A 26046-nucleotide genomic window follows, 5' to 3' on the forward strand; every position below is an offset into this window, starting at 1 on the left:
ACCTGGGGGCTGGCATCCTCCGAAAGGAGCCCTATTCTCCAGGATGAACTGCTCTCTGTGGTCTTGAGATGAGCTGTAATTCCAGGAGATCCCCAGGGACCATCTGGAGGCTGGCATTCTGAGAAAGCAGCCATATTCTCCAGACAAAACCAGACAAAAGGATTACAACGATAAAAATGTTATGGTTGGGGGTCACCACAACATGAGGAACTGTATTAAAAGGTCACAGGATTAGGAAGGGTGAGAGCCACTGCTCTAGATTATAATGATCAGCTCTGCAGGCAAAAATGGCTCCAGACACTGAGTCATTGTACCATTTTGACGTCCCACCTCCAAACCTCCAGGAATATTTCCTACCCAGGGGTAACCATCCTCCAGGTGGGGCCTGGAGAGCTCCTGGGGCCATTCCGCACTGGGATCCATGTAGCAAATTGTTTGCTGAATGAAAAATCGCCGTTTTAAATAGTGGAATTCGGCATAACGCATACCTGCCTTTGGAGTGGAATCCAGTTGCGTTTCTATCGTTTCCCACAGGGTTCCGGTCTCTGCAAAAATCGCTAGCCAGGAAGCGCTATTGCTAAGCTGTGTCCCGCCCCTGGCCGTCAAGCATCCAATGGGCGGCTGTTATCATGCTCCCAAACAGCCCCTTTCCCTTTAAGGAAGGTTTTAAAAAAAACACACACACACCTGTTGCAACGAATATGCATTGATTCGTTGCAACGGAGAGACCCATCCAGCTAGCAGGTGGTGTTTGAGCTGCCATTTCATCGTTGCCACGCTCCCCCCGAATGGAAACCCCCTCCCCTCACGGGCGCGATTTTCAGCCAAAAACAGTGAGAAAATAAAGTGAAAAGTAAAGTGAAAATAAACCAGCAAACGGGCTTGTGCTTGGTGACTTTAAACAGAGGGGCTGCAGCCAGGGAAGCCTCGCTGGGTAAACAAAGGCTCGCTGGTGCGTTGATCTCCGCTTGCTCGGAGAAAAAAAAATGGCGATCGCTTCAACGGAAGATCAGAGGAGAGAGCCAGGGGGAGGGACTTTGCAGAAACCGCAACAATGGTAACACACAGAACTTTCCCGCTAGTGTTGCAGATTGGTTGCAGGAGTGTAGCGCTTTCCGGAGGGTGAATCCACTTTTTGGGATTTCCCTGAAAGCGCTACAACGAAGCGCTTTTTGCAGATCAGTTTCAGGAGTGTTGCAGATTGTCAACGACGTTGTGCATAATGGCAAAACTGGACCACTGACGGAGCTGGCAGGTAGCCGGTAATTGTACTCCCTCCCCCATCTCTTCAGGCCTGCTGCGAAGGAGTCTCTGACAGCCTCTGACTGAGGGGAGGAAGGCAATTCCAAGAGCAACGCAGGGGAGTCTGTAGGAGTACTTGTGCATTCCTTTTGAGGGAATGCTGACAGAAAAGCCCCTTCTCACTTAAAATACTGCTCTGGCTGGGCTCACTGCTGGAGGGAAGAAACAGCCATGTGTATTTCTTCTGTGCAACTCTCTGCAGATTTGAGGCCTACTGCACAGGGTTGTTGTGCTGATGAAACAGGAGGCAACAGCATCCAGTTTCTTCTGCACAACAACCCTGTGTGGTAGGCCTAAAATCTACAGAGAGTTGCTTGGCTGCATTTTCCCTCCAGCAGTGAGGCCGGCCTGAGCAGTATTTTAAGTGAGAAGGTACTTTTCTGTCAGCCAGCTGTTTCGCAAAAGGGGAAAGCTTCCCCCCCCCCAGGAAAGCACAAGTATCCCCACAGACTCCTCAGCGTTGCTCTCAGAAACACCTCCCTCACCTCAGTCGGGGCTGTTAGAGGGCTCCTTCACAGGGGCTCCTTCACAGCAGGCCTGAAGGGAGGGTGGAAGGAGAGTACTCAACAGCCACCTGCCAGCTTCGCCAGCGGTCTGAGGCAAAGTGAGCGGAGTTGTTGGACGTGGCAGTTAGGGCCAGGAGACACAGCTTTATTGGGCTGGAGATGCAGCCTGGTCTGGTTGGGCTGTTGGGGGCAGGTGCAAGTGGGTTCAAGCCAATCCGGACACACGCAGCAGCCGGACACCACTCAGACACCACCCGGACACCACTAGAGTCTCCGCCCTTGAGGACTTTTCACAAATATATAATAGAGCAAACTGTTAAAGATACTTTATTGTTGTCATTAATTGTTTTCAGTTTTAAAAGTTTTACAGGAAGGTGGGATTGTGTTCCATGCAATCCCATATTCTTGCAAAATAAAAATGAATGCCCCAGTCTGCCCTGTGGTGTGGCAAAATGCCACAAAGCTGAACGGGGCACTCTTTGCCCTCTCTGGGCCACCATAGGGCAGGGAGGAGCCGGGGCTGAAAGACCCAGCTCTTCCCTATCCGCATGGGCCTGTTGCGGGACAGGCCCTGTTGACCCCTGCAGCAGCTAAGGAAATGGATTCTCCTGCATTTCCTTAGCTTTGGGCAACTGATTGCCTGATCTCCAGCTGGCCTATGAGGGGTCCATGAGGGGTCCTGCCTAGCGGCTGCATCGTATAGCAGCAGGAATTTGCCCAGCTTCCATATGACCGCCCTCTCGGCCTTTCCACCAATGTAGAATCAGCCTTAGAGAGTTAAAAGAAGAAGAAAAGCTGGTTCTTATTAAGGTGACCAGATTTTAACATTGGTAAAGCGGGACACCTTGACCAGGGGGTTCTTGATTAAAAATTTGGTCTATATGGAGCAACAAAAAGTTACATAGAATGCATAGAACGCAAAAATAGTATTGTAATATATATATTTAAATTTCAGCATAAGTACAATTTGCCAGGTACCCCCAGATGTCCCTCCAAAAGTGGGACAATCTGGTCACCTTATTCTTATATGCCACTTTTCTCTACCCGAAGGAGTCTCAAAGTGGCTTCCAGCCACCTTCCCTTTCCTCTTCCTATAACAGACATCCTGTGAGGTGGGTGAGGCTGAGAGAGCCCTGGTATTACTGCTCGGTCAGAAAATGTTTATCACGGTTATGGCGAGCCCAAGGCAACCCAGCTGGCTGCATGTGGGGGTGTGGGGAATCAAACGCAGCTCACCAGATTAGAAGTCTACATTCCTAAACATTACACCAAGCTGGCTCCTAACCACTACACCAAGTTGCATAGGAACATACATTTTAACTGCATATTGAATTGGTCTTAATTGAAGCAACCCAAGACTGTAACATTGTCACATCATTTTCACATGATGAGGTTTCTGTAAGAATCTTTCCCTCTATCTGAAACATTCTGTAATTTGCCTCCTGCCCTGAGCCCAGGTAGCCAGTTCTTCTGGGGACCCTTCTAAAATGTGGGATGCTTATGTCATATGCATTTGTGGCTGGGGCACATGACATCATTTCTGATATTGTAACTACCTGTTCCATGTCTATGCCATTTTGTAAGTGAACTTAAAAAAAAAAACCTATTCTGCCTTTTCAAGTACCATGGAAGAAGGCTATCATTATAACCAAAGGCTCCCACAGGAATTGCATGGGCCTTTTTGCTAATTTCTCTCCCCACCCCCTGCCCCCCCCCCACCTCCCTTGTCTTTGGGCTATACAGGCTGCAAATTCCCCCTTTGCAGAGGTGGAACGCTTATTTTAATTATGGACGTAGATGCTATTTTTGCAGGATTTGGGCAATTGCGCTACATATCAATCTATCAATAGATAAGCAGGAAAACTTTTATTTTTAATGGAAGCCCTTTATATCTTAGGTCAAACTGGGCAAATAATTTGCTCTAAAATTATTTCCTGTATCAGCTAGCCTTTACAATGGAGAAGGAATTCTCCTAAGTAGGAATGCTGGGTTCACTGAATGTTGTTTTCCTCTTTCCAGGAGCATTACTGTGGGATCATGTTTAGTCTAGTATCAGTGTGCACCATAGAGTATAACGCTCACTGTGGTTCAAATAATGAAACATATAACAACCAGTGTGAATTCTGCATTGCTGTCCAGTGAGTAAACTGTCTTCTGTTTGTTACCAGACCCCATTCAAAGTGCTGGCATTAATCTTTAAGGCCTCAAAGAACCTTGAATCAGTAGACCTGAGGGACTGCCTACACCCATTGAATCTGTCCATATATAACCCTTTATAATGAGGAGAGTTCAGATCAATAAATGACAGCACCTTTATGGCTTGACAAGATGGCAAATTGCTTCAAAAGAAAAGAAACCATTACAAAAATTGAATAGTTTTAAATATAACAACATTTATCATCAACCTCAGAACTTTAAAACTAAATAGAGAACAAAATCACAGTGGCTATGAGCATAGCAACATTAATGGAACAAAATCTTTAAAAAGGGCACTTGGAACAGAACAATCCTAACGAATACTGGAAGAAGAAAGTCCAAACTTGAACGTATAGAAGTGCATGGCTGCTGCTTCTCATCTGCTGCTTCAGGAGTTGACTTGCTGCTGCTGCTCAGAAGTTCACTCCCTGGCTGAGGAGTGGGGCTTTTGGAACTAATATGTGAGAACTTACAGCTCATGCTCAGTAACCTTTGACTCCCTGGGCCTAAATACTAAACTGATGGAAATTATTAAAACAAAAATGACATGGGTTACACATAGTTTAACATTATCTAGAGGTTATTGTTGTTGTTAGTTGTGAAATCGTGTCCAACGCATCGTGACCCCGTGGACAATGATCCTCCAGGCCTTCCTGTCCTCTACCATTCCCCGGAGTCCATTTAAGTTTGCACCAACTGCTTCAGTGACTCCATCCAGCCACCTCATTCTCTTCTTTTGCCCGCAATCGCTCCCAGCATTAGGCTCTTCTCCAAGGAGGTAGCCTTCTCATGAGGTAGCCAAAGTATTTGAGTTTCATCTTCAGGATCTGGCCTTCTAAGAAGCAGTCAGGCCTGATCTCCTCTAGGACTGACCAGTTTATTTGCCTTGTAGTCCAAGGGACTTGCAAGAGTCTTCACCAGCACAAGAGTTCAAAAGCCTCAATTCTTTGATGCTCGGCCTTCCTTATGGTCCAAATTTCACAGCCATACATTGCAACTGGGAAGACCATAGTCTTGACTACACGCACTGTTGTTGGCAGGGTGATGTCTCTGTTTTTTAGGATGCTGTCTAGATTGGCCATAGCTTTCCTCCCCAGGAGCAAGCGTCTTTTAATTTCTTTGCTGCTGTCCCCATCTGCTGTGATCTTGGAGCCCAGGAAAATAAAATCTGTCACTATCTATTTGCCAGCAATTGAGAGGGCCGGATGCTATGATCTTCTTTTTCTTGATGTTGAGTTTCAAGCCAACTTTTGCACTCTTCTCTTTCACCCTCATCAAGAGGCTCTTTAGTTCCACTTCGCTTTCTTCCATTAGAGTGGTATCATCTGCATATCTGAGGTTGTTGATATTTCTCCCTGCAATCTTGATCCCAATTTGTGACTCATCTAACCCCGCCTTTCTCATGATGTGCTGTGCATACAAGTTAAATAGGCAAGGCGACAGTATACAGCCTTGCCGAACTCCTTTCTCAATTTTGAACCAATCAATCATTCCATGCCCGGTTCTCACTGTTGCATCTTGACTTGCATATAGGTTTCTCAAGAGACAGATAAAATGCTCTGGTATTCCCATCTCTTTAAGAACTTGCCACAATTTGTTGTGCTCCACACAATCAAAGGCTTTAGCATAGTCAATGAAGCAGAAGTAGATGTTTTTCTGGAACTCCCTAACTTTCTCCATGATCCAGCATATGTTGGCAATTTGATCTCTAGTTCCTCTGCCTCTTCAAACTCCTGCCTGTACTTCTGGAAGTTCTCGGTCCACATATTGCTAGAGCCTAGCTTGTAGGATTTTGAGCATACCTTTGCTAGCATGAGACACGAGTGCAATTGTGCAGTAGTTTGAACATTCAGACAACTGAGAGCATGTGGAGAAATCTACTGGGGAGAGTTGCTGCTGACCAAGTGAGGCTATTGTGCTGCAGAGTGAGCTGATTGCTGGATGAATGCTGGGAGGATTAAAAAGGGCTGCTCCTTGCCAGAGGCGCGAGCCTTTGGCGCGAGCTGAAGGGCGAGAAGCTGAAGGCCTTTGGAGCTCCAGAATAGATTTCAGGCCCTTGCAGAGGAGATGCAAGTGTCAATGAGGAAAGAGGACCCCAAACAAAGTCTAAGACAAGGTGAAGAGACCATGGGGAAAGAAGGAAATGGAGTTGAGAAGAAATAAAAAAGGAGAGTACTGGTAATTGGAGACTCCCTTCTTAGAGGAATGGATCGCCATGTGGCTGGGACCGACCCCCTAGCCCGAGACGTGTGTTGCTTGCCAGGGGCGAAAATTAAAGACATTTCAGAACGGCTGCCCAAACTCCTCAAATCTACGGATCGCTACCCATTTGTGATGGTCCATGTGGGAATGAATGACATGTCAGTGAATACCATCGCTCCTATTTAAAAAGACTATCAAGATCTGGGGAGGAAGCTCAAGCAAATGGGGGCACAAGTGGTATTTTCTTCAATCTTGCCTGTCAAGGGAAGAGGAATGCATCGGGAGAGGAAGATAATGGAGGTGAATCAGTGGCTGCGTAGTTGGTGCCAGCAGGAGAGATTTGGTTTCTGGGACCATGGGATAGGCTTTCTTGAAGAAGGCCTACTAGCACCTGATGGACTGCACTTATCGAAGCTGGGGAAGAATGTGTTTGGCAGGAACCTGGGGAGATTCATCAGGAGAGCTTTAAACTGAAGCCACAAGGGGAAGGAGACGATCAACATAGGGAGTGTAAGGAAGGAGAACGATCGGGGGCAGCCCAACTGGCAAGGCGAGCTCATAGGGAACCAAAAGTAAAAGGATTCAAATGCCTTTATACTAACGCCAGAAGCATGGGCAATAAGAAGGAAGACCTGGAACTTCTCATGCTGATGGATAGGTATGATCTAGTAGGCATCACAGAAACTTGGTGGAAAGATTCTCATGACTGGAATGTAATAGTGGGTGGATATGAACTGTTCAGAAAAAACAGAATAGATCAAAGTGGTGGAGGAGTGGCACTGTATGTGAGGAAAGGGCTTACCTGTCAGAAAATTCTAGTAAAGGAGAGTATATGTACAGTGGAAAGCATCTGGGTGAAAATAAGCGAGGGGAAAACAAACAGTGTGGTGGTTGGTGTCTGCTACCGACCGCCTGACCAACGAGAGGATGTGGATGCTGCACTTTGTGAGCAGCTTGAGAAAATATCCAAGAGGCAAAACCTTGTCATCATGAGTGACTTCAATTTCCCAGATGTGTGCTGGGAAACAAACTCTGCGAAGCATCCTCAGTCATGCAAGTTTCTGACCTGCCTGGCTGACAATTTCATTTATCAAGTGTTAAAGGAACCCACAAAAGCTTCAGCCATACTGGACTTAATACTGACCAACAGGCGAGAGTTGGTAGATGAGGTGAAGGAGGTGGGGACCCTAGGGGCAAGTGACCATGTCCTTATAGAATTCCTTTTGAGATGGGGAGCCAAGGAAGCTTGTAGCCAGACACGGATGTTGGCTTTTCGTAGGGCAAACTTTAATGAACTCAGAGACATGATGAGTGTCATACCATGGACGAGAATGCTGGAAGGGAAGGGAGCACGTGAAGGGTGAGCGCTACTCAAACAAGAGCTATTGCATGCTCAATCCATGACTATCCCAGAAAGACGAAAACACTGCAGGAGCTCTAAGAAGCCTATTTGGATGAACAGAGAACTTCAAGAGGAACTAAGAAAGAAAAGGAAAATGTTCAGGAAATGGAGGGAAGGACAGAGTTCTAAAGAAGAGTACCTACAGGTTACTAGGCACTGTATATCAATCATCAGAAAGGCCAAAGCTGAGAGTGAGCTAAGATTGGCCAGGGAAGCCCATTGTAACAAGAAAAGATTTTTCAGTTATGTGAGGAGCAAACGTAAAGTAAAGGAGGCAATAAGCCCGCTGTTGGGTGCAGATGGACAAACTCTAATGGAAGATGCAGAGAAAGCAGAAAGGCTTAGCGCCTATTTTACATTTGTTTTTTCCCACAGGTCAAAGGGTTGAGGCACATCTAGAGAGAGCAGTAGCCAAAGGATAGTGTCTGGGTGGCAGGATGACATGGATAGAGAGGTTGTTGACAGGCAATTAGCTGCACTGGATGAGTTCAAATCCCCTGGGCCAGATGAAATGCAACTGAGAGTGCACAAAGAACTTTCCGGAGAACTTGCACAGCCCTTGTCCATCATCTTCGGGACCTCTTTAAGGACTGGAGATGTCCCGGAGGACTGGAAGAGAGCAAATGTTATTCCGATCTTCAAGAAAGGGTGGAGGATGACCCTGGAAACTACAGACCGGCGAGTCTGACCTCTGTTGTGGAGAAAATAATGGAGCAGATATTAAAGGGAGCGATCTGCAAACATCTGGAGGACAATTTGGTGATCCAAGGATGTCAGCATGGATTTGTCTCCAACAGGTCCTGTCAGACCAACCTGGTTTCCTTTTTTGACCAAGTAACAGGTTTGCTTAATCGTGGAAATTCAGTTGATGTCATATACTTGGATTTTAGTAAAGCTTTTGATAAGGTTCCCCATGATGTTCTGATGGATAAATTGAAGGGCTGCAATCTGGATTTTCAGATAGTTAGGTGGATAGGGAATTGGTTAGAGAACCGCACTCAAAGAGTTGTTGTCAATGGTGTTTCATCAGACTGGAGGGAGGTGAGTAGCGGGGTACCTCAGGGCTCGGTGCTTGGCCCGGTACTTGTTAACATATTTATTAATGATCTAGATGAGGGGGTGGAGGGACTACTCATCAATTTTGCAGATTACACCAAATTGGTAGGACTGGTAAATACTTCGGAAGATAGAGACAGAGTTCAACGAGATCTGAACACAATGGAAAAATGGGCAAATTAGAACAAGATGCAGTTTAATAAAGGTAAGTGTAAAGTTCTGCATCTGGGTCAGAAAAATTAAAAGCATGCCTACTGGATGGGGGATATGCTTCTAGGTAGCACTGTGTGTGAACGAGACCTTGGGGTACTTGTGGATTGTAAGCTAAACATGAGCAGGCAGTGTGATGCAGTGGTAAAAAAAGGCCAATGCCATTTTGGGCTGTATCAACAGGGGCATCACATCAAAATCACAAGATGTCATAGTCCCATTGTATACAGCACTGGTCAGACCACACCTGGAGTACTGTGTGCAGTTCTGGAGGACTCACTTCAAGAAGGACGTAGATAAAATTGAAAGGGTACAGAGGAGAGCGACGATGATGATCTGGGGACAAGGGACCAAGCTCTATGAAGATAGGTTGAGGGACTTGGGAATGTTCAGCCTGGAGAAAAGGAGGTTCAGAAGGGGACATGATAGCCCTCTTTAAGTATTGGAAATGTTGTCACTTGGAGGAGGGCAGGATGCTGTTTCCATTGGCTGCTGAGGAGAGGACACGCAGTAATGGGTTTAAACTACAAGTACAATGATATAGGCTTGATATCAGGGAAAAACATTTCACAGTCGGGGTAGTTCAGCAGTGGAATAGGCTGCCTAAGGAGGTGGTGAGCTCCCACTCACTGGCAGTCTTCAAGCAAAAGTTGGATACACATTTTTCTTGGATGCTTAAGGATGCTTAGGGCTGATCCTGCATTGAGCAGGTTGTTGGACTAGATGACCTGTATGGCCCCTTCCAACTCTATGATTCTATGATTCTTTGGCATTGCCCTTCTTTGGGACTGGAATGTAAACTGACCTTTTCCAGTCTTGTGGCCACTGTTGAGTTTTCCAATGTCCATTCTGCACAGTTTCTTTGTAGCAGGAGTGTGGCAAATTGAAATCGCTACAAAATTGCGGTTATGCACAAAGTCGTAGACAATCTGCCACACTCCTGAAACCAATCCTCAAAAAGCGCTTCGTCGTAGCGCTTTCAGGGAAATCCCAAAAAACAGATTCACCCTCCGGAAAGTGCTACACTCTGGCAACCAATCTGTAGCACTAGTGGGAAAGTTCTGTGCATTACCATTGTTGCAGTTTCTGCAAAGTCCCTCCCCCTGGCTCTCTCCTGTGATCTTCCGGCGAAGCGATCGCTATTTTCTTTTCTCAGAGTGAGCGGAGATCAACGCACTGGCAAGCCTTCGTTTACCCAAAGAGGCTTCCCCGGCTGCAGTCCCTCCCCAGAGCTGTTTTAAGTCATCAAGCAGCACACAGGCCCGTTTGCCGGTTTATTTCCCCTTTATTTTTCAATTTATTTTCGGCCGAAAATCACGCCTGTGTGGTGTGTGTGTGTTTCACTTGGGGGGAGCGTGGCAATGATGAAACACCAGCTCACATGCCACCTGCTAGCTAGATGGCTCTCTCCATTGCAACGAATCAATGCAGATTCTTTGCAATGTGTGTTTTTTTTTTAACCTGCCTTAAAGGGAAAGGAGCTTTTCAGGAACATGATAACGGCCGCCCATTGGCTGCTCATTTGATTGACGGCCAGGGGCGGGACAAAGCTCAGCAAATATCGCTTCCTGGTTAGCGATTTTATCCGAGACTGGAAACCTGTGGGAAACGATAGAAACGCAACTACAACGGCAGGTATGCATAACGACAAATGCCACTTTTTAAAATGGTGTTTTTTGGTTCCGCAACCAATTTGCAACATAGATCCTGGTGCGGAATCACCCCAAGTATTTTCCAAATATCTAGGGGTAGGGTTGCCAGATCTGGGTTAGAAAATACATGGAGATTTAGTGGGTAGAGTCCATGGTGGGGAGGGACTTCATCTTTAACCGCTCCTGCGGTTAAATAAAGCCCTAAGGGCTATTGAGGGCAGGCTCTGTCTGTGATAAAAACTCGGAGGGGCGAATCAGAAGCTGCGAAGCAGCTCCTGATCCGCCCCTTCAAGTGATACTCAAGGGCCAAGCAGCCAATGTGGAGGCACACAAAGCGCCTTCCCATTGGCTCCTCACCAGGACAGACCAAAATCCCATCCATCCAGCCCAGTCTGGCTGCCAGTCTGCTCCTGAGGAGGAGGTCAGAAGGGCTGCCAAGGGGGATGAGAACACAGGCTGCACCAGCCCTTTTCACCCCAAGGCTCTCCTGTCATGTCCAACTGTAAATTGCCTCAGAACCCTGACTGAACTGGCAGGAGGCTGGTGAGTGTTCCCCCTCCCCCCTTCAGGCCTGCTGGGAAGAAACCTCTGACAGGCCCTGACTGAGGGGAGGAGGCCTTTCCAAGAGCAATGCAGGGGAGCCTTGAGGAGGGGGGACTTACCCCTTCTGCCAAACAGTTGGCTGACAGGAAGGCCACAGAAAAGCCCCTTCTCACTTAAAATACTGCTCTGACCGGAGGTTAGACACAGCCAAGCCATTCTTTGCAACTCTCTGCAGATTTGAGGTCACTGCACAGCGTTATTCTGCAGAGGAAACTGGCTCTTTTTTCTCCTGTTTCATTTGCACAACAACCCTGTGCAGTAGGCCTCAAGTCTTTCAATTCAACAACAACCTGTGTGGGAGGCCTTAAATGTTTCTTCTCTACCACAACCCTGTCCAAAATGGCGGCACTGCACGCGGCATTGCCGCGGAGATGCTGCCGCGGGCCCGCCGCCCTTTACAAGTCCATGGACAGAAGTTCGCTGCCATGACTTCGCCAACGCCGCGGAGCCGCTCCTCGCCCACCACCCCGCAGATGCCTCCCGCCGCCGCCCCAAAATGGCGCCGCTGCATGGAGCGCCACCACGGAGCTGCTGCTGCTGCTAGGGTGTCATCTAGGCTGCAAGGCTCCGACATCCCCTTTTCCATCTCCAAAATTTCAAATTTCTCTTCTGCTGATGGTTTTCCACCTTGCTTAGAGCCACTGTTATTGATCCATTATTCCTGTTAGGGACTTCTTCCTTGTCGTCTTGGATCTCCTTGAAAATATTTTTAAGCAATCCTTCTGTAAATGCTTTCAAATCTTGGGTTTGTTTCTCTTGTAGATGAGCCATTCTTTTTAACATAGACATGTTTTAGGCTTGTAAGTCAGCAACCAATCTCAGACAGGTTTGCAAATGGCCAGTAGAGGTCCTATACAGATATAGGCGAGAGCAAAAGTCTGTTTTGTCCTCCGACGTTCCTGGCACTGGTATGTGCCGTACTGAAGTCAGTAAAGCAGATATTCTCGTACTGGAGCAGAATTCTCGTGAGATCTTCCCATTCACGGCTCTTATCTCTTATCTCCGAAAACCAAAACAATTGCAGTAAGAGCTATAGCTAATTAATTTGAGTTGATTTAAGTCCTTCTTCTGCTTAGGAAAGAGAATTAGCCTGCCTCATAACGAGGTGGTTTCAGGCAGAGCAAAAGGGGGGGGAAAAGAGAAACAAAAAAACGGAGAAATACTTACAGTCTCTGTGCGTTAATTGATGGCTTGGAATTTAGCAGATGTCCTCCCCTCAGTTCACAGCGTTCATTTGCAGTAAATCGTAGTGGAAGGTTAAAGCAGATTCTTAAAGAAAGGAAGAAAGAAAAGTCCGAGATAGAATATGGCGGCCATCCTCTTGATCCAAAATGCTGACAGCCTGTAATCCGGGGAGATATACTTCCTAAAGGAATGGAGATGGCCCCAAGAGTTCCCTAGGACTTCCTGGGTAGAAAGGTGAGGTGGGGTTTGCGTACCCCTCCTCTTTTCTGCCAATTGCTTCCACAATTGGCCCCTGTCAGGCTTCAGTGATTGCACTGCAATCCTCTCAGGATGACATCTTGGCCACACCCCCAAATTTGACTTCACTTCTTGTACAAAATGGGAAATAATGCCATCCTGTTGTTGCAGTGCTGTCGGTTTGACCCAAAACTTTGTGATTGAACTATATAATCTTTAACCGCTCCTGCGGTTAAATAAAGCCCTAAGGGCTATTGGGGAAGAGTTCGGGCGGGCTCTGTCCGTGATAAAAACTCGGAGGGGCAAATTAGGAGCCGCGAAGCGGCTCCTGATTCGCCCCTCCAAGTGCCACTCAAGGGCCAAGCGGCCAATGGGGAGGCATGTGAAGCACCTTCCTATTGGCCCCTCACCAGGAGAGACCAAAATTCCATTCACTCAGCCCAGTCTGGCTGCCAGTCTGCTCCTGACCACTGCAGGGAGAGGAGGTCAGCAGGGCTGCCAAGGGGGATGAGAACAGAGGCTTGGACAGGCTGCGCCAGCCCTTTTCGCCCTAAGGCTGTCCTAACTGCCATGTCCAACTGTAAATTGCCTCAGAATCCTGACAGAGCTGGCAGGAGGCTGCAGGGTGCTCCCCCTCCCCCCTTCAGGCCTGCTGCGAAGGAACCTCTGACAGGCCCTGACTGAGGGGAGGGAGGCCTTTCCAAGAGCAATGCAGGGAGCCTCAGGGCATGGGGGTAGGCATTCCTTTGGGGGGGGGATTTCTCCTTCTGCCAAATGGCTGACAGGGAGGCCACAGAAAAGCCCCTTCTCACTTAAAATTCTGCTCTGGCAGGGGGTTGGACACAGCCAAGCCATGTGTCTTTCTTCTTCGCAACTCTCTGCAGATTTGAGGTCACTGCACAGCATTATTCTGCAAAAGAAATTGGCTCTTTTGTCTCCTGCTTCATCTGCACAACAACCCTGTGCAGTAGGCCTCAAGTCTTTCAATTCAACAACAACCTGTGTGGGAGGCCCTAAATGTTTCTTCTCTACCACAACCTTGTCCAAAGTAGCCCTTTCTTCCTGGGGAGCTGATCTTTATACTCTGCAGGTGAGCTGTAATTCCAGGAGCTCTCCAGGCCACACCTGGAGGTTGGCTACCCCTGGGATGGAAATATTCCTGAAGGTTTGGAGGTGGGACTTCAAAATCGTACAACGCCTCAGAGTCCAGCCTTCAAATGAGCCATTTTTGCCTGCAGTTGGTAGGGAGTGGTGCAGGAGTGTCCCTCCTGGCCTATGGATTATGGCCAGCCCTTCCCAGCAACTGTTTGTATTCTGGGGTGCAGACAGGCAGACCAGCATCAGTCCTGTGAGTCTGGAAAGTGCAGAAAGATCTAAATAAATATTTACAGCCTGAAACTGTAAATAGAGAACAAGTAAATGTCTGGAGACACATGGTAACTGGCCTTGCAAATTTCAAAAAACAGTATAAAAATGTCAAAACTGCTGTGCACAGACAGTCTTCCTCTTAGGGTTGCCAGCTTCCCTGTGAGGCTCACTACCCCACCTCCCTCATGGGGAGTCTGCTATGGGGAGAGAAAGGGAAGATGATTGGAAAATGCTTTGAGACACCTGAGGCCTGCTGGGTCACTGCGGCTCATTCCCAGTTCTCTCAGATCTCTCACAACCCCACATAGCTCACAGGTTGACTATTGTGGAGAGACGAATGGAAAAGTTGTTAGTAAACCGTTTTCAGACTGCTTTGGATAGCAAGCAATAGGTTGCAAAAATCCGTTCTTCTGAGGAGCAACCATGAAAGAAGCATGTGGGCACATAACATTTTATCAACAGTGAAAAAATGGAAAAGAAGGAACAGGGTGCACACCTGTGTACTGTGACTACCCCATGTGTATTTGGGCAGAATATGGCCTAATTCACACAAGAAGGGAAATGACGCAGAACTGTGAGGAATTGGTTGCCATGTAATCTTCCCCTAAGAAGAGTCTCCAGTCTGATTTTCCCTTCACATATCTGAGGACATGGCTCTGGAAAGCTCATCTGTAACCACTATGCCAAAATTCCCAAAGGTCAATCCTCTCCCACACTCAACAAACATTCCACACCACAGGTTCTTGACACCCATATCTCCACACCCATGCCCTCATTTGCCACCTTGCCACCACAACCTCCCACACAACACACACATTCAACCCCATGCCCTTACAGACTGGACAACTCCTCCCCTTCCTCTTCCCACTGCCAAGCTCTAGCACCCATTGTATTCTAGGATACAACAGGCTTTGCCCCTAGTTAATATATAACAGTAAGGAGCCTGCTTTCCAAACCAGACATTTTCTCCAGGGGAATTGATTTCTGTTGTATGAAGATGGGCCATAATTCTGGGAGATCTCCAGATAACCCTATCTAGGGCTGATACTAGAACTCAGAGAAATAATTTGTTAGCTTTTTAAAAGGTAATAATTTTCCCTGTCATACCAGTAGTAAATGTCCTAGCAGTCATGATATCAACCAAGGACTAATGCCCTACTTTGAAACAACCCCTTTAATTTAAATTGTTCATAATCACAGATAATTCTGCCTAGCTGATTCATGGAAAGTCCTTAACCAGAATTTAAATCCCTTTCTGTTTTGTTTTTTTTACTGGTTTCTGTGAAAGGACATGGGCAACAACACTTTATTTATTAGATTTCCATTCCACCCTTCCCCCCCAAACTAAGGGCAGATGACAACAATACTTTGTAACCCTCAATAGTATCCTTCAAGAACTGTTGCTTATTCCCACATTCACATTCCCTAGTACTACTTTCTGACTCTGGGGTATTTTGTTCCTAGGTTTGTGGGACCCACACAGAGTGGACCCACACAGAGCCAGCTTGGTGTAGCAGTTAAGAGTGGCAGCCTCTAATCTGGGGAGCCAGGTTTGACTCCCTGCTTCTCCATATGCAGCCAGCTGGGTTACCTTGGGTTAGTCACAGTCTTGTTAAAGCTGTTCTCACACAGTAGTTCTGTCAGAGTTCTCTCAGTCTCACCTGTTTCTGCCTCTGCTAAGAGGCAGGAGGGACTGTCAGCATCTTCTACTTAGGGATTGTTGGATCTAACCTTCTTTCTCAGTACAGTGTGCCCTCCAGCTCTTGTAGGAATGATGCTGATGCTGATGCTGATTATATTAAGATGGACATTAACTGTAAGTTTTTCTTTTTCTTTTGTAGGAACAGCATGGTGCCTCTTACTCTCAAGCATTTGGGACAATGTGATAGTACTCTCAAAGAATCATAAAAACATAGTATTGGAACCAGTGAATCACCTTCTAGTCTAACCACCTCTCTGCTACAAACCAGCATCTTTGACCCATCAGACCCTTTACAAATCAACCTGCATATAGAAGCTCCTTTTGATTTCAATTTGGTTCTCACTGAGGTAGAAAACTTGTGTCTGGGCTGTTCCACTATAGGCTGTAAGTGATAAAAGTTCTGCACAAGGAATATTTGGTTACACAGCCTCCGAATTTTGGTGGCATATTGGGGCCCCTCCAAATGATGTCCCCAACCTCCCAAGGCTGTTTCATAATGGGGCCATTTTTAAAGCTCAACGTGGTAAATCCAGGAAAATGGATTTATCACCCTCTATCACGTGTCCCAGAGGTAAATAAGCAGCAAGCAGCCAGGGATAAGAACACATGGAGGGGGAAATGTGCTGCTTGCTCACCTCTCCTGGGTGTAAACTGCATGGAGCTTTTATTCCAGACCCATGTCGATTCAGTCCCTGCCATCTACACAGAATGTGATTTAAATTTTCCTTCTGCAGCAAGAAGGATTGATCCGGAGTGACCCTACCTTTATTGTGCAATATCTTAGAGTGCTTTTATAGAATCATAGAATCATAGAATCTTTGGCCCATTCCGCACAAGTTAAATGTAGCAGTAGTGTGGCAAATTGTAAACGCTACTAATTTGCAGTTATGCACGACGTCACAGACAATCTGCCACACTCCTGAAACCGATCCGCAAAAAGCAATTCGTTGTAGCGCTTAAAGGGGAATCCAGAAAAGTGGACTCACCCTCCGAAAAGCGCTACACTCTTGCAAACAATCTGCAACAGTTTCGAAACAGTTCTGTGCGTTCTCATTGTTGCGATTTCAGAAAAGTCCCTCCCCCTGGCTCTCTCCTCTGAACTTCCGGCAAAGCGATCGCCATTTTTTTTTCTCGGAGCGAGCGGAGAGCAACGAGCCGGTGAGCCTTCATTCACCCAGCGAGGTTTCACAGAGCTGCTTTAAAGCTCCCCTAAGTCACCATGCACAACACAGCCCCGTTTGCAAGTTCCCTTTATTTTCAGCTGAAAATTGCGCCCGTGCACGGGGGGGGGGGGTTCACTCGGGGGAGCGTGGCAACAATGAATTGGCAACTCACACGCCAGCTGTCAGCTAGATGGGTCTCTACGTTAGGAGGAAGCAAGGAATCAAGGAATCAAGGATATTAGTTGCAACGGGTGTTTTTCTTTTTTTAAAAAAACTGTTCTTAAAGGGAAAGGTGCTTTTCCAGAGCATGATAACAACCGCCCATTGGCTGTTCGTTTGATTGACAGCTAGAGGCGGGACAAAGCATGGGAAAAATAGCTTCCTTTCTAGCGATTTTTGGCGAGACCGGAAACCTGTGGGAAACGATTGAAACGCTACTGGATTTCACTACAAAGGCAGGTATGCGCTACGCCGAATTCCACTATTTTAAATTCCATTATTTCTTTCTGCAAGCTATTTGCCACATTAACCCTTGTGCGGAATGGGCCAAAGAGTTGGAAGGGGCCATACAGGCCATTTAGTCCAACCCCCTGCTCAGCGCAGGATCAGGCCTAAGCATCCTAAAGCATCCAAGAAAAGTGTGTATCCAACCTTTGTTTGAAGACTGCCGGTGAGAGGGAGCTCACCACCTCCTTAGGCAGCCTATTCCACCGCTGAACTACTCTGACTGTGAAAAATTTTTTCCTGATATCTTGCCTATATCGTTGTACTTGTAGTTTAAACCCATTACTGCATGTATTAAGGCTCAATATTTTTCAAATCTGGATTGGGAAAGAAAGCTCCTGATAGGCCACACCTGGTCATGTGATAAGCTTGCCTTAAAGGAGAAGCCCCTAATTTCTCTCAACTTCTGTCGGTCCTGGATTTTTTCTCCCTTCTCTGCTCTTTCCCCCCCCCCCCCCCGCAGAAAAGAAAGAGGCTCCCTGCTTGGCTCCTCTCCCCTTCGAGAAAAGAAAGAAAGAGACTTGGCTCCCCCCCTCCCCTTCTGAGCTTCCCTAACCACGTGCAGAACATTTTACTGTTTCAATGGGAGGGGGGGGGGAGAAGACCCGAGTTCAAAGCGATCTGGATTCAACAGGATTGACAATGGAATAAACAAAGTAAGTGCAGACTCTGCCCTGGATGCCTGCTGCTCAGCCATTCCCCACTCACTGCCATGCCATCCGAGCTTCAGTGGAACAGGCTTCCTTGGGAGGTGGTGGGTTCTCCATCTTTGGAAATTTTTAAATAGAGGCTAGATAGCCATCTGATGGAGAAGCTGATACTGTGAAGGCTCAAGGGGGAGGCAGGTTACAGTAGATGAGCGGTTGGGATGTGAGTGCCCTATGTAGTTCAGGAGATTGGCCTAGATGACCCATGAGGTCCCTTCCAACGCTATTACTCTATGATTCTATGAAATCTGGCTTATTTTCTGAGAGGAGGGGTAGGATAAAAATGCAGTCAATTGCCACCTTCTGGAAAACATCAAAACAGATGCTAGGCTACAGCTTTTTCTCACATTCAGTCACGTGAGTCATGTACAGCCCAAAGAGATACAGTCCAGGCATTGATTTACCAAAGCAGTGAGATCAAATACTTCCAGAAGACCTTGCCTAAGGACCTTGTTTTACTTGATATGTCTTAACAGAAGATTGAAGATTTTACCTGTTAATGCTCTTGCTTCATAAAATAAATTTAGCTGTATTTTGCCTTCTTTTCTTTTCTTGATGTATCTTATGAAGACTGGGTCTCAGTAAGGCCAAGTATATAAGATTAATTACCAGAATATTTACAAAGATATTTTAAAGCATGTCTACTGAAAGGTCATATTTCCATGGTGTCTGACATAATTCTGAGTAAATTAGAACAGCCAGGATACAAGAGATCACATTCTATTTGTTTAATTTAGATATTTATACCCACTTTTCTTCCTAATGGTAGCCCAAATTGGTTTACAACATCACTGTAGCTGCCTTAATTTTATCTTCACAACAACTGTGCAGTAGGTTAAATTGAGATAGTGTAACTGGTTCATGGTCACCAACCAAGTTTCCATGATAGTGTATTAAAAGGTCTCCTTAATGATGCTTTTATTTTTAAAGGCTACTTTCTGCCAGAAAGCTAGGAACATTAACATGAGCCACCAAGCGCTGATGTCTCATATGATGCGTTAGGAGTAACCCTAAGAGCCAGTTTGGTGTAGTGGTTAGGAATGCGGACTTCTAATCTGGCATGCCGGGTTCGATTCTGCGCTCCCCCACATGCAACCAGCTGGGTGACCTTGGGCTCACCACGGCACTGATAAAGCTGTTCTGACCAGGCAGTGATATCAGGGCTCTCTCAGCCTCACCCACCCCACAGGGTGTCTGTTGTGGGGAGAGGAATGGGAAGGCGACTGTAAGCCACTGTAAGCCTCCTTCGGGTAAGGAAAAGCGGCATAGAAGAACCAACTCTTCTTCTTTTTCTTCTTCTAAAGGAATTATCACAAACTAGGGGCAAAGCCCATTGTATCCAAGAATACAACGGACGCTAGAGCTTGGCAGTGGGAAGAGGAAGGGGAGGAGTTGTCCAGTCTGTAAGGGCATGGGGTTGAATGTGTATGGTCTGTGGGAGGTTGTGGTGGCAAGGTGGCAAATTAGGGTGTGGGTGTGGAGATATGGGTGTCAAGAACCTGTGGTGTGGACTCTTCGTTGAGTGTGGGAGAGGATTGATCCTTGGGAATTTTGGCATAGTGGTTACAGATGAGCTTTCCAGAGCCATGTCCTCAGATATGTGAAGGGAAAATCAGACTGGAGACTCTTCTTAGGGGAAGATTACATGGCAACCAATTCCTCACAGTTCTGCGTCATTTCCCTTCTTGTGTGAATTAGGCCACATTCACCGAAATGCCCCTCTGCTAAATTCCAAGCCATCAATTAACGCACAGAGACTGTAAGTATTTCTCCGTTTTTTTGTTTCTCTTTTCCCCCCCTTTTGCTCTGCCTGAAGCCACCTCGTTATGAGGCAGGCTAATTCTCTTTCCTAAGCAGAAGAAGGACTTAAATCAACTCAAATTAATTAGCTATAGCTCTTACTGCAATTGTTTTGGTTTTCGGAGATAAGAGATAAGAGCCGTGAATGGGAAGATCTCACGAGAATTCTGCTCCAGTACGAGAATATCTGCTTTACTGACTTCAGTACGGCACATACCAGTGCCAGGAACGTCGGAGGACAAAACAGACTTTTGCTCTCGCCTATATCTGTATAGGACCTCTACTGGCCATTTGCAAACCTGTCTGAGATTGGTTGCTGACTTACAAGCCTAAAACATGTCTATGTTAAAAAGAATGGCTCATCTACAAGAGAAACAAACCCAAGATTTGAAAGCATTTACAGAAGGATTGCTTAAAAATATTTTCAAGGAGATCCAAGACGACAAGGAAGAAGTCCCTAACAGGAATAATGGATCAATAACAGTGGCTCTAAGCAAGGTGGAAAACTATCAGCAGAAGAGAAATTTGAAATTTTGGAGATGGAAAAGGGGATGTCGGAGCCTTGCAGCCTAGATGACACCCTAGCAGCAGCAGCGGCTCCGTGGTGGCGCTCCATGCAGCGGCGCCATTTTGGGGCGGCGGCGGGAGGCATCTGCGGGGTGGTGGGCAAGGAGCGGCTCCGCGGCGTTGGCGAAGTCATGGCAGTGATCTTCTGTCCATGGATTTGTAAAGGGCGGCAGGCCCGCGGCAGCATCTCCGCGGCAGTGCCGCGTGCAGTGCCGCCATTTTGGACAGGGTTGTGGTAGAAAGGAAACATTTAAGGCCTCCCACACAGGTTGTTGTTGAATTGAAAGACTTGAGGCCTACTGCACAGGGTTGTTGTGCAAATGAAACAGGAGAAAAAAGAGCCAGTTTCCTCTGCAGAATAACGCTGTGCAGTGACCTCAAATCTGCAGAGAGTTGCAAAGAATGGCTTGGCTGTGTCTAACCTCCGGTCAGAGCAGTATTTTAAGTGAGAAGGGGCTTTTCTGTGGCCTTCCTGTCAGCCAACTGTTTGGCAGAAGGGGTAAATCCCCCCTCCTCAAAAGGAAGGCCCCTCAGTCTCCCCTGCATTGCTCTTGGAAAGGCCTCCTCCCCTCAGTCAGGGCCTGTCAGAGGTTTCTTCCCAGCAGGCCTGAAGGGGGGAGGGGGAACACTCACCAGCCTCCTGCCAGTTCAGTCAGGGTTCTGAGGCAATTTGCAGTTGGACATGACAGGAGAGCCTTGGGGCGAAAAGGGCTGGCGCAGCCTGTGTTCTCATCCCCCTTGGCAGCCCTTCTGACCTCCTCCTCAGGAGCAGACTGGCAGCCAGACTGGGCTGGGTGGATGGGATTTTGGTCTGTCCTGGTGAGGGGCCAATGGGAAGGTGCTTTGCGTGCCTCCCCATTGGCTGCTTGGCCCTTGAGTAGCACTTGAAGGGGCGGATCAGGAGCTGCTTCGCGGCTTCTGATTCGCCCCTCCGAGTTTTTATCACAGACAGAGCCCGCCCTAATTCCTCCTCAATAGCCCTTAGAGCTTTATTTAACCGCAGGAGCGGTTAAAGATGAAGTCCCTCCCCACCGTGGACTCTACCCACTAAATCTCCATGTATTTTCTAACCCAGATCTGGCAACCCTACCCCTAGATATTTGGAAAATACTTGGGGTGATTCCGCACCAGGATCTATGTTGCAAATTGCTTGCGGAACCAACAAACACCATTTTAAATAGTGGCATTTGTCGTTATGCATACCTGCCGTTGTAGTGGAATCCAGTTGCGTTTCTATCGTTTCCCACAGGTTTCCAGTCTCGGATAAAATCACTAACCAGGAAGCGATATTTGCTGAGCTTTGTCCCGCCCCTGGCCATCAATCAAATGAGCAGCCAATGGGCGGCCGTTATCATGTTCCCGAAAAGCTCCTTTCCCTTTAAGGCAGGTTTTAAAAAAAACACTCCTGGGGCTCACCGAGGTAAGCCCTCACCATCCCAGACGCACTGTCCTCCCTCGGGCACCCGCTGCCCTCAAGAGAAGGAGTGGGCTGGAGGAACCCCAGCAAGAAGTTGCCCAGCTCAGCCTTCTCGCTAGGGTGGCCCGCAGTGGCTGATGTGCCAGCAGAGGCTGGGGGGGAGGAGCAGCAGACGTGCTGGCTCCTTCCTCCCCTGCATGGCCTGACATCTCAGCCTCCTTGGACTTCCACCAGGCAAGCCTCTGAATGAGCAGCTCACGCCATTCAGGAAGGCTCCTCTCCCTCTCTGCTAAGCTGCCCTTGATGCGCGGATCACAGATGGCGGCGAGCCTGTATGTCACTGACTTGCAGAGGGGTTCAAAGCAGCTGTCAAGCCCTCTCAGAAGCCTCCTTGCAAGCATGCGCACGGCTGGAACAGCGTCTGCATGTCCTCGAGCCGGGTCCAGGAAGGGGGCCAGCACCACACGGGCACAACCAGACCCAAACTCACCGTGTCAGACGAGAGCATCTCCGTGAAAGTCTTGAAGGGCCCAAGCACTTCCACGGTCTGAGAAATAATCTCCCACTCTAGGTGGGTGAGCCATTCCCCAGGCATAAACATCCTCGTCTCCTGGACAAGGGCGTCTAAGGCTCTCCTCTGCTCCACCAAGCGCTCAAGCATGGCGCAGGTGGAGTTCCAGCGCGTGCTGATGTCTCTGATAAGGCAGTGCTGCAGCACGCCCATCAGGACCTGCTTTCTCTCCAGCCTCGAGACATTGTACGAGCTGTGAGAGAAATGCGCCATGATCTTCCGGCACTTCTCAATGAGATGCCGGAAGTCAATGGCTTCGGCGGAAGAACCTTAACCATCCTTAACCGCGAGGTGGAGAAAGTGGGCCGCACAGGAGATGTGCTTCAGGCCCATGCCCTTGACCACCTTGGTCATGTTGAGGGCACCATCTGTCACCAAGAAGCCCTTGGTGACCCCCGTCCCACTGCCTACCCACCCATCTACCATTCTACGAATGGTGCCCTCGATGTTGTCTGCCGTGTGCCGCACATCGAAGGGCTCGATGTGCAGCATGGCATGGCGATAGCCTGCCCGGCAGCCCTCACCCTGCCTAACAGGCTCAACCCCACCCTGCACCTCCCGTACGTCCCACTTTATGCTTAATTTAAGGAACTTAAAAATCATTTTGTTGCCTTGCATTCTGGTTTCTTTTGGCCTTTTTCAGTCTGGTGCCTGGTGTTGGCCCTTTCTCAGATCACGGCCACTTCTTTAAGGTGTTCCATAGCCTGAAATAACTTTTAACAAAATCTTGATACATTAATTCGGCATCATTTGGTATGAGGGACCCCTTTGCTATACATTTTCATTTGAACTTATTAACCCATGTCCATACTTTGAGTCTATAAAAATATTTTTCTTCTTACCTTTTCCTCAGGTGTAAGGCTTATATGCGAGCCTAAACCTCTGCGGTCTGAGCTGATCATGCAGGTGGGAGAGGGCTGACTTCCAGAATGTCATTGCTTGTGACAACATCATAGTCTGTGATCCACTCTCCATTTCTTTAGATCCAGCCTGACCTTGGTGTTCACATGAATCCTATACCATCTTAATCAGGGGTCAGTTCTGTCTCCAAGGAAAAGTGTGGCTGGGTTTAGCCAGTTGTTACAGCAAGATATTATTATACTCCAACAGTCTCAAATTGATTAATCACTGCTATATGGACAATAGACATGGAGGGGCTGTTCCAAGATACTTCTGATCCTCCTCCATCAAGGTAAATGCTGTTGCAATGGCCCTTAAATCTTGAGGCCATCCTCTAGCCATGGGGTTTATCTTGACTAGCAGGTCTAGTCTTACCATCAGGACCAGGGCTGCCAGGATTACCAGTCAGATCCTTGGCTCCAGGGAGACCAGGTTCACCTGGGCATCCAGCTTCACCGGGAGATCCTTTGGATGCAGCAGGGCCATGAGATCCACATTCACCAGGGGGATCCTTGGGGTCAGCAATGACATCTGAGCCAGGGAAACCACGGCCTCTGGGAACACCACGTTTGCCAGCTGGTCCAGGCAAACCATCAGCTCTTCTAGGTCCAGGCAATCCCATCACACCAACCTGACTTTTTGCACTAGGAGGAACAGCAGGTCTAGTGTGTCCATCTGCTTGGAAATGCAAGCAATAGGTTGCGCCTTACCTTTCCATGGGTGAGTCCAGAGTCCTGCAGCATTGCTTTGGTGTTTATAGACAAACAATAAGAAAATCTGGTGGGCCCCGGGTTGGTGCTTGTTATAAATCTCTTGTTTCAGTTTTTTTAAGGTTTTGATTTCTTCTGGATTCCTCACAAGGTTTCCTTGTGTTTCTGTAACACACTTAACATAAAGCAGTCTGGCATTTCCTTTAAAATCGCAAAATCTCTTTTGTTTCACAATTTTTTAAACAAACTTACAGTTGCTTGAATGCTGGAATCACATATTTTGTAGACAAAACCTTTTTCCATGGGTCCTGTTTCTGTAAACATCTGCTCAAAAATAAATTGAAAATCAACAAATCCTTGGGACAACACGGTCTACCTGTTGTAAATCTTGATACCTGTTCATTAGGTATTTCCATCTGAAAGCAAACAGTTTCTTGAAATAAGATTGTGTAAGAGAGAGTGAGAAAAACACCCTCCTGGGATTTTGGTTTCCAGGTAGGTGGTTTGAAAAATATATGGATCTGACAAATTAATATTACCTTAGCTCTGAGATTCTACACCAGTCTATACATTACCTGTATTTCTTTTATACAATGATCAATATTGGAACATTATAAAATAAAATTACGAGGCTTTTTCTATCCAAATGTTACGAGCCCAAGCTCCTATATACCTGGTAACAAGCCCAATCCTCTCTTCAATAGCATACAATTCTAACCATTTTCCTTTTCTCTCACTGGCCTTCCTTGTCTTCTTCTTCTCAAACTTTCTTATCTACATACAATAACCCATCTCTCCTTTTCAGAGTTACCCCCTTTAGTAAAAATACATAAGCATGTAATTTACTCAATAAATCTTTTCCAATCAGCACCAAAGAACAGTCAGGTATCAGCAAGAACGAACAATTTATTTCATTCTCCCAGAAATCTACACTGTCCAGGGTTACCTCCAACCCTCAATACTAACATCTTGACTCCCACAAACCTCTTTCCATTTTCCCTCTGCCTGTTTTCCATAAACCCTTCAACCAATATCACTCAGTTTATCAAGACCCATCACCATTTTAACAGCATTTAGACATTTTCCCGGTACTTCCAAATTTCCTCTGCCATTTTCCCACAACTTTCTCACAACAGGGTAATGTCCAGTTTAAAATGTCAGAGGAAGATGGAGGCTTATACAAATAAAGTCCCTGTTTTGGGACTAAGCATTTATTTTAAAAGTATTACATTAAAAGACTTCAGTCTAAAACAGTTCTCATAGGGTAAAAACTTAAAAACCTTTAGATAACAGTTTCATTTGCTTCCATTTATATCGTGCTCAGCTTTCGCTTAATCAAAACTTATATTTAAATCCATAAAGACCATAGGTTATTTTAGCCCATGACAGAGCTAATGTGCTTCTGAAAAACACTGATATTCCCCATTCTCTCCCCCCTCTCTTGGGCAGAACTTTTAACTTTCTCTCTCTCTCTCTCTCTCTTTTTTTTTCTACCCGAGAAAGGGGGAGGATTGGGTGACCAAAAAAGAATTCCTGTGACGTGATAAGCCCCTGGTTGTTATCTCCCGCCTAGGATTATTTTAAAACAATAAAAAAAACTTTCACATTACAAAATGTATCTAAAAACAAGTTGCTTTTGGTTATATCCAACCTAATTTACAATATACAGACACCTTCACTTCTTAGTTGTCAAACATAAACAAACCAAACCTGAACAGACATAGTTCAAAGCAGATGATTCAATTTTAAAACCAAGACTTATCATGTAGAGGCAGAGTTAGAATAAACATTGCTCAATTAATAACACCTTTAACACATCAATACATTATTTTATTTGGTTTCTTGTAATACTACAGGAATCACAAAGGGTGATATGTTAGCAGAAAGAAAACCTATCCATTTTTCCATATTTCAATCCAAATATATTTTTTTTCTCACTTACCAATTATGGATTTTAAATCCTGTCCAGAGTATACTCCTTTTAGCCTGCCTAGATATTTATGAACCTGAAAAAAACATAAAAGCAACAGAACATACCGATCTCTCATTCCACCACCCCTCTTTCACTTTTTTCTCACTTTCTTTT

At 46.6% G+C, this 26046-nt stretch overlaps 1 protein-coding gene across 1 annotated transcript in view; it reads left to right on the forward strand.

Moving 5' to 3' along the window:
* Positions 1–18533, forward strand: part of LOC143832246 (trypsin inhibitor ClTI-1-like) — a 41670-nt gene extending 23137 nt beyond the window's left edge. The window contains exon 5 of the mRNA XM_077326378.1: positions 15761–18533. Coding sequence (XP_077182493.1) covers positions 15761–15805 — 45 coding nt within the window. The 3' untranslated portion in view covers positions 15806–18533. The remainder of the gene's footprint in view (positions 1–15760) is intronic.
* Positions 18534–26046: the final 7513 nt, after the last annotated feature.

Source organism: Paroedura picta, chromosome 3, assembly GCF_049243985.1.
Source record: "Paroedura picta isolate Pp20150507F chromosome 3, Ppicta_v3.0, whole genome shotgun sequence".
In the NCBI taxonomy this organism is placed as follows: Eukaryota; Metazoa; Chordata; class Lepidosauria; order Squamata; family Gekkonidae; genus Paroedura; species Paroedura picta.